The sequence below is a fragment of the Medicago sativa genome, chromosome 6, assembly GCF_051527215.1.
Source record: "Medicago sativa cultivar Bolivia chromosome 6, Bolivia_mono, whole genome shotgun sequence".
Classification (NCBI taxonomy): Eukaryota; Viridiplantae; Streptophyta; class Magnoliopsida; order Fabales; family Fabaceae; genus Medicago; species Medicago sativa.
Genome location: NC_140754.1, coordinates 63,106,838 through 63,115,796, shown reverse-complemented (window position 1 = coordinate 63,115,796; position 8,959 = coordinate 63,106,838). Strand labels below are relative to the sequence as shown.

The window sequence follows — 8,959 nt, the reverse complement described above, 5'->3', positions numbered from 1 at the left end:
ATGGCAACTTCAAGTTCCAGTCAAGCATCATCCATGCAATTAGATTCTGGAGAATCTCTTCAGATTAATGGAAGAACTATGAAGGTGGAAGAAGATGAGTTAACAGTACAAGTTGAAAATCCAGTGGATTTTATTTCTCTTACTCATCATAAATGCGACCTCACAAGCTATTTGAAGTACCAACATATGAATGGCTACTTCAACATGTTAAATGGTCCAACTTACGAGAATTTGGTCAAGTATTTATTGGTTAGGACAGAAATTTACGACAAATTTGCTGCTAAGTTGGAAGAACATGAGAAGGTTCTGATTGATCCTAGTCTGGAAGGAAAGACGAGAGAAGAAATGGGACTGAAACCATTTACAAGGACTGAAATTAGAACAAACATAATGGGGATTCCAGTCACCATTAACAAAGAAATTATTGGAAGAGCCTGCAAAAGAAATGTTGACGGATCTTTTCAAGAGAATCTGAACAGTAAAACAAGCACCTGGAAAACAACTGTTCGTGATAGTCTGTTCAATGGCAATTCTAAAGGAAAGTACAAGGATATGTAGATAGAACACAAAGTTCTTTAGAAGCTGATGCAAGAGAGTTTCCTACCCAAGGCCGGAGGGGTAGATCAACTATCTTAGGAACACAAGATGTTCTTACACTTCTTGGTTAACTTTGAGAAAGTAAATCTGCCAAGGTACATTTTTCATCACATGCTTTGGGCATTAAAGGAAAGCCAGGACAAGGAAAGGAAGTTTGTCCCTTATGGAAGACTGCTGTCAGATATCTTCCATCAAGGAGGCATCTTGGAAGCTCTCAGATTGTCCAATCTTGTCACTGATAAGCATTTGGGCACAATGGTTGGCAAATACATCAATGCCAACACCTTGAAGAACGTGCTTCTGATAAAAGAAGTCACAGAGCTCACAACTGATTTGAAGGAGTCTAGGATCCTATCATATCTTATAATTGATTTTCCTCCAACCTCCAAAGAGGATCCTCCTGAAGTACGTTCTGCATATGTATTTGATCGTTATTAGAGGACTGGAGAAATCATTCAGTACAGCTCCATACCAGATATAATGTATGGGACTCCTCTGAATATTGCATCAACGAAGAGAAAGTTAAAGAAAGCTACTTCAGAAGCTGCTGAAGGTAAAGCTTCTGGACCAAAGCCTAAGAAGGATAAGAAGGAAAAAGCTGCACTTCAAGTCAATGAAGTTGGTTCTGCTTTGCCAACTATTCAACTGGATCTTCAGGAGCTATACCTCCTCAACCAAAGATTCAGAAGAAGAAGAAGAATGTTAGGAAGCTAAAGGTCTCTAATTATGTGTTACAAGAAGATGCTTAAATTGAAGCTGGTTCTGATCTAGTTACAACCTGCAGATGCATCACTACTGAACAAAGCACTTGTAATTGCATGTGAGATTGATGTTCCTGCTGAGTCACTACTCAAGGAATCAACTACTAAAGAAGCTCGGAAGGTAGTTAAGCTTGCAGAAGATTTACATGGTGACTGAGGAATCGAGTGAGCTGCTGAAACAAGTCCAGAGGGAAGAAGCTGGCACTTCAGAAGTTGATGCATCATAAGCTACAAAAGGTAACACTTCTTCTTACAATATCTCCAATGATATAACAGAGTTAGATACCTCCTCACCCTCTTCTAGCTCAGATAAAACCTCAACCCCATCACCAACTACCAAGAACGACACAAAGCCTATTGAGTTTGTACCTGTATATCCCTCTATCTTAAGGAGTATAGGTGAGATGGCTCAAATGAGGATCAATATATGTCAAAGACTGCCTGTTAATCATCCTTTCCAACCACCATTCATTCAGCCACTTCAAACTATTGCTGCTGATGCAGAAGTTGAAAGTGAGCAAGCAGAGTCTTAGTCTGACATCCCTGAAACTTCTACATCATCTCATTCCAAACCCACATCCCAAAATAGTGACCCATCTTTTCTCGAGGAAATGGAAACTCACTACAAAGGTGAATTACCAGGTTTACAACCAAATCCAGAAACAGCCTCTGAAACAGTTTCTGATATGCCTGTTTCAGACAATCCCCAACAACATCAACCAAACTCAGAAATGGCCATCAATACCTGTTCTGAACTCATCATTCACCCGAATTCAAACCATACCACCTCAATACAACACACTCTAACATTTCTTTTGGCATTGCATTAAGAAACATAGCCAACAAAAGGTCATCCTTTCATGAACAACCTATTTATGATAATAATTCTTCTTTATGAGAAGAACCAACATTTGTTGTGCAACTCATAAGTGTAACCTTACCTTTAGAAGCTACTCTTACTCCTCAACCTACACATGAAAACTCTACTCGACCTGTGTGTATGATCACATCAAATTCTGATGTTGAAGATGAGCAAGCTATTCAAGTTAATCAATCCTTATACTCATCTTGTCTTTTTGTCCCATAGTATATTCATGATCCACCAATTGCTGTTACTGAAACCATATCCACAGATATACCCAGCTCTTCAAACCAAACTTGTCCTCAAATCTTAACTACAAATGTCTCACCCCACCTACCCTTTTACTAGACTCTGTTATATTAAAAGAGGTATGTGAGAACATCTTTGAAGACCTGAACAAGTTGGTGAAGACCAGAAACAACTTTTTTCATGCTGAAAATTATGAAGAGAAGTGGATTGCCTTAAGAGAAAGAGTTGATACTGTAATGTGTGAAGTTCAGAAGCTCTCTTTAGAAGCTCATAACGAGTATATCAACACTCTCAACTTATGGTTCAAGAATGTTGTATCCAGCATGAAGGAAGTAGAAATCAACAGAGAACAAGAGAAACACAAGCTCTACATTTCAGACTCCCCTTCCTATCTAGATGCTTTTTCAATTATCACTACCAATGTTCATGAAGACTTAAACCTGAATTGGTTATCTAAGCTCAAAGTTCATACTGATGCTCCAATTCTTGACAAGTTGCAAAGTGATTCTGAACAAGAGCAAAAGATCAAGAAGCTAGAGAAGGAACTATTTGAAAAGAAGCTCATGTATGAAGAACTCAAGAGGAACATGGCTCTTCAGATGGAAGAATTTCTAGCTAGAGAAAAAGCTCAAGCTAAGGGAAAGAATGAGCTTAAGGAAGCCATGCAGAAACAGTCATAAACAATGACCAATATGATGACTAAGATGATGGAGATGATGAAGAAACAAGTCAAATCATAGATTGCACACCATTTATCTTGTTTTTATCATTTCAATTGTATCATGTTTAGCTTCTGATAACTGTTTCAGTCTTGTGTTGTTTTGATATTCTCTGTGCTTCTAACAATATTTTTTTGTTTGCCTTAATTACTTTATCATTTTCACTAGAATTATCTCATGATGTTTTTCTTACTTCTCTTTATTTGTCTTTATAGTTTTATATACTTTTTGTTGATGACAAAAGAGGGAGTAGATATAGTATTAAAGGCCCTGAGCCCCACTAAATTTAATTTTAACTTAAAATTAAATTAGGAGAACCTGCTTCTCATCTCTTAGTCTTTAATTTCATGTGAGATTATTCTGAGTGTTATTACGCTTTTAAAACTGAATTTAATTAACTTGTATAAGATTTAGGGGGAGCTTACAAACCTCACCTTAAAGGACTATTGGACTTAGGGAGAGCTTACAAACCTCAAACCCTAAAAGTCGACTTGTTAATTAAATTAATAGCAATTGAACATTTTAATACTAGTGTTTGTCATAATCAAAAAGGGGGAGACGGTTGGAACAAAATGTGTTTAACATTACCCTTTGAGTTTTAATGATAACAAGGTATTAAAAATTGTCAATTGGATATGCTAATATTTGTTCAAGTGTGCATGACCATAGACAAAAATTTAGTGTCTTTAATTCAAGCATAGGTTCTGAAGAACAAATGTGAGGAATGGAATCTACAAAAAGGAAGCTTGTGTTGCAAGGAAGCATCTGAAGAAAAGAGGTTCTGAAGACAAGAGGCTCTGAAGATCATTAGAAGGTGACATCATCAGAAGCACTCTCATCAGAAGCTGGATACTAGAAGATGACGTCATCAAAGGTTCTGAAGATCATCAGAAGCTGAAAAACTGGAAGAAATGGAAGCCTGGAGCAACGACTATTTTAGAGGAATTTGAAAGGCATTGGATGCTTATCCATTGAAAAACGCTGGAAAAAGGACAATAGTACAATTGTACAACCACTATCTCCACTACTCTGTTTTGTGTCTGCAATAGTATAAGAACAACACCTGTGACTACGCTGGTATTCCTCTATACTTGTAATCAATTTGAAATTGTTCCTTCATAGGACAATAACCAAATCAAGCAACAAATCATCGGTGATTTGATCAAGCTTCTACAACGAATCAAATTTTATGTGCTGGCAGATTTCCAACGTCTCTTTCACACCTCTATATAAAGGAGTGAAGACCTGAAGATTGGAAAGACTCTTACAACAATTTTACAAGTGTCAAATCTCTGCTGAAATTGTTTTCACATCAAAGTTCACTTGGAATTTCTTTTCAACTTTCATATCTTAGAAATTTTAGAGTCTTAAGAGTCTATATCTGATTTGTATTATGAACACCACTGATTTTATATCAAGTGTTCAACCTCAAACATTTTCTTTGTAATTCTGTTTGAATAGAAGTCTCTTGCAGTTGTGCTTGAGCATAGGAAGTCTCTTGATTGTGTTTTTGAGCATAGGAAATCTCTTGCAGTTGTGCTTGAGTAGTTTTAAGTCTCTTGCTATTTTGAGCAGTGAGCAGTTGTAATCAGATATTCATTTTAGTGAACTCTCCTTGGAAGTGCAAGGGGGACATGAATACTTTCGGTTTGTGGAAGGAACCTGTATAATTGCTTCGTGTCTTTCTTATCTCTCTCTCTCTCTCTCTCTCTCTCTCTCTCTCTCTCTCTCTCTCTCTTACTTATCCGCTGCAACTAGACTCTGATAACTACTTCATAAGCTGAACTCTATCAGGTTTTGAACAGTGAATTCAGCTTTAGGAGAAGGAAAAGAAACCACAATTCAACCCCCCTTCTTGTGTTTTTCTCACCTTCAGGGTGGTGCCTTACATATTACTTGGTAAACGAGTTGGTACACTTTTTTTTTTAATTTTAAGAAAAGGAAACTTGTCAACTAACAAGCCCCATAAGATTTATAAAAAACAAAGAAGGAAATACAAAAAGGAGGGGGGCAAGCACATGACCCTCAAGGCTAACAAAACCTAAAAAGAGGTAAACCCAATCTATTTCTAGCAAAGTCCCATACGATTTCTCTAGGAATACTATCCCACCAAAATTGACACTGAATAAAAAAACCAATGTCTGCTAGTTTGTCAGCACAATGGTTACCTTTCCTATAAATATGAGTTACAAAAAAAGACATAGAGGAGCAAAGATGAAGACAGTTTTGCCATCTGTTCTTAAATGCCATGGAACGATCTTAATAGACTTGAAAGCTGCAATAACCAACATTGAATCTGTTTCTAACCAAAGGTATTGCAACCCCTTTTGAGAAGCGATTTCAATTGCCATCATGGCTCCATTGAGCTCGGCAATCAAAGAGTTTGATATACCCGAGTTGCACGCAAAAGCTCCCACAAACTCAGCAGCGGCGTTTCTGAAAATTCTACCACAACTAGATTGTTCAGGGTTTCCTTTGCAAGCGCCATCTGTGTTACATTTAATGCAGTTGAAAACAGGGGGTTGCCAAACCAACTCTTTGCTTCTTGGAGCACTTCCACGCTTAATCTTGACAAAAAAACCATGAAGAAGAATAAAATCTGCCATAGAAGTTGAAGCATGGAGAGAAGATAGATTGCCAGCTAAAGAAGTACCAGTTGTAGTTAGGTTTAGGGCTGTACGAAGGGGAATTGTTTTTCTATTAAACATTTTTTGGTTCCGGCAGTACCAAATGATGTTGAAGCCATAAACAACTGCAGTTAGAACCACCAGCTTGCAAAGAGGAAAGCTTTGTCTGTTACAAATATCTAGAGCCTCATAAATAGTTGAGAAGTTACATAGAGTATCTAGCTTTGAACCAAGCCAGTGCCAAATTTCCCTAGCCATATTGCACTTAAAGAAAAGATGTTGAAATGATTCCCCTTGAATATTAGACAGACCACACATGGAGGAAAGTTGACAACCTCTAGAACTGAGAATGTCATCAGTTGGTTATGCAAGCTTCTCCAAATCATCATAGATTTTGATGGCGGGATATTCTTGTTCCATATGACCTTAGCCTAACCAATGTTTTGAGCATGATTGCAATGAAAGAGATAAGCATCCTTGAGGAAAGTTTTGAATAAGAGGCTGATGTATTTTCCATTTTTCATCATTAATAAACAAGTTGCTACACTTGCCATATCCGGCCATCAAGTTTTTGGCGCCGTTGCCGGGGATTGTTGATCTTTTCGACTAAGTATTTATTTTTCCGCATTTTATTTATCTGTTTTCAGAAATTCAAAAATACCAAAAAAATAAAAAAATTTAAAAACACCAAAAATATTTAGTCCAAGTTGAGTCAATTTTTTTATTTTTTTAAGAGTCTAGTTTATTTATTTTCGTCGTTACTAACATAGTTTGTTTTTCTGTTTTGCTTTTAATTTTTTTATTATTATTTAGTACTAACATTTTTATTTTTCTTTTTGTTTTCCCATTTAGGAACTAACCCCATTCATTTTTTTAGAGTCTTAGTTTAGATTTATTTTTCGCATTGCATTTTAGGGTGTCGTAATAAAAATAACGGTTGTTATAATATCTACATTAGATCGAGTCTAGTTTAATTAGGTTAATTATTTAGAGTCAGTCCATTTAATTTTACATTTAGAATTAGGTTTAGCATTTAGTATTATCTAGTAGTGTCATTAGGTACTAACTAGTAATAGTTAATTTAGATCGAGTCTACATTTAGGATACAATCGAGTCAAGTAACCGCATGAGAATTAACCCCAAACCTAATTTAAATCTAAAATCAAGCGCAAAATTGTTCTTGTTAGAAATTTTTCTCAAACTTGCAATTATTGTGTGAAATAGGTAACCATGGAATCAACCAAAAACACACAGTCAATGGCAACTAAAGAAGAGACATAAGAACAAAATTAGGAGGAACTGATCACTTTACTCAAGAATCTTAAGGTTACAAGTTCTTTTGTGGAGAAGCTGGAGAAAGAGCCAGGATACCTCGAATTTCAGCAAGAAGTAGATCTAAGGCGACAAGAGTTTCTAAAATCAAAACAAACTGGAAAAGATGAGCAGATTCATTCGATGGAAGTGTTAAGAGTGACACCTTATAGAGAGAATAAGCAAGGGGATGAGAATGTGCCGCCTGTTTACCCTGGTTTTTGGTAAAAAACGCTGGTTTCCAAAAAAGGTTAACTCGAGAGATCAAACAATAAATCTCGGGGCATATTGTGTTTATGTCTGGCAGAAAGTTTGAATGTTCTTGATGTAAAACAAAAAGTAAACGTCGGGATCAAACACGCGTTGAATGTACTGAAGCAAATTGCTTAAAAGAAAAAGGATAAATTGCAAGGAATTTAAAGGATAAACTTAAATTGCATAAATGAATGTAAAGTGGTACACAGATTCATACATTTACAACTTGTCTACTTATTTCTCCTATAGCGCGGATAGTTTGAGTGTGTAAGTTTTGTGTGTAAGCGAATTGTGACCCGTTTTTCCTATGAAAAATTCTTATTTATACCATACAACTATCTATACAGAGACTGTCGAATGTAACCGCTAATAACTACCCTAGATATCTTTTGAATTTCAAATGACATCTACCCGACAGTAACTGCTGTTTGGCTTGTCGATCTGGCACCAACTTCTCTTCGATATCCTGCTTGTTTATCGAAGCTTCTCCATCGAACGATAAAATCTATCTAAGTCCGTAAACCTAATCCAGCTTGTGAGTCAAACTCATTTAGATTTCTTCAAAACCTAAGTCAAACTTAGTTAACTGCATTTATTGTAGCCTTTCGAAAATACAGGCTAACAAATTGCCCTCCAAAAATGTCTTTTTCGTTTGTATCTTCAGATGGAGGAAGAAAAAGACGTTTTTGAACTTCGTCGAACATATCTTTCTGTCGAAACAGATAACATCACTATCATCAGCATCCAAAGGCAGTTAAAAAACCTCTTTATGATGACATCAAATCCCACTTAGTGGGCCACGTCCCAATTTTTTGGAACAAACACTTTTATTCATTTTTTAATAACTGTTAATTTTAGGTATTGACACTTGTTAGAAATTTCAGGTAATAACTTCCAATTTTTTGGATTGAACACTTTCCTTCTTTGGTTCATTTAAACTTTACACTTTTCTTCTCTTTCATCATGAAAATTCATCCTCCCTTACCCAACATCGTGATGCGTTTATGAATTTATCGCTTTCATTTGGGAAGAGAGATGTAATCGAAGGAAGAAAGTTGTTTGAAAATAAACACTGGCATTTCTTTAAAGGAAGCAAAGCAAAGATGAAACTAGTCCTTTGTGTTTTACCAGATAATCCTATCATAGGAATGGTCAATTAAATTTGAAGACCAAATTAAGCATTCCTAGTTTCAATGGAAAGATCTAAGAGGAACGTTGACAGCATCCAGATAAGGGTCAAAAATTGAAAGCCATGTTAACTCAAAACCCTTAATCTTCTCACCTTTTTCAAAGCCATGTGGCTCCGTTTGAAAGGTCAGGGAAAAAGTTAAGCATAATTGCTCTAACCTTCCTAGGGCTATATGAACTGACTCCACCTTCTTCTTCATTTTACTCTAGGAAAAAAACTTTCATGAACTTGTTTCATTTTTCGCGTTCTCTAAAAAAAATGGACAAATTGAACGATGATGAACTCATCGCTATTACGAAGAAGGTTTCTAAGTTCGGTACACATCACCTCAAAAATTTCCTGCTAACCTCAAAAGATCTTGCAAGAATCTGCAAACTTCTTATCCTTCT

At 36.2% G+C, this 8,959-nt stretch overlaps 2 protein-coding genes across 2 annotated transcripts; one reads left to right on the top strand and one right to left on the bottom strand.

Annotated features, from left to right (window-relative positions):
- On the top strand, positions 1 to 558 carry LOC146916205 (uncharacterized). Its single transcript, XM_085721572.1, has one exon. The coding sequence runs from the start codon at positions 1 to 3 to the stop codon at positions 556 to 558; it is 558 nt and encodes a 185-aa protein (XP_085577698.1).
- A 4,816-nt stretch (positions 559 to 5,374) lies between these two features.
- Positions 5,375 to 6,073, bottom strand: LOC146916204 (uncharacterized). The gene has a single exon (XM_085721571.1). The coding sequence runs from the start codon at positions 6,071 to 6,073 to the stop codon at positions 5,375 to 5,377; it is 699 nt and encodes a 232-aa protein (XP_085577697.1).
- Positions 6,074 to 8,959: the final 2,886 nt, after the last annotated feature.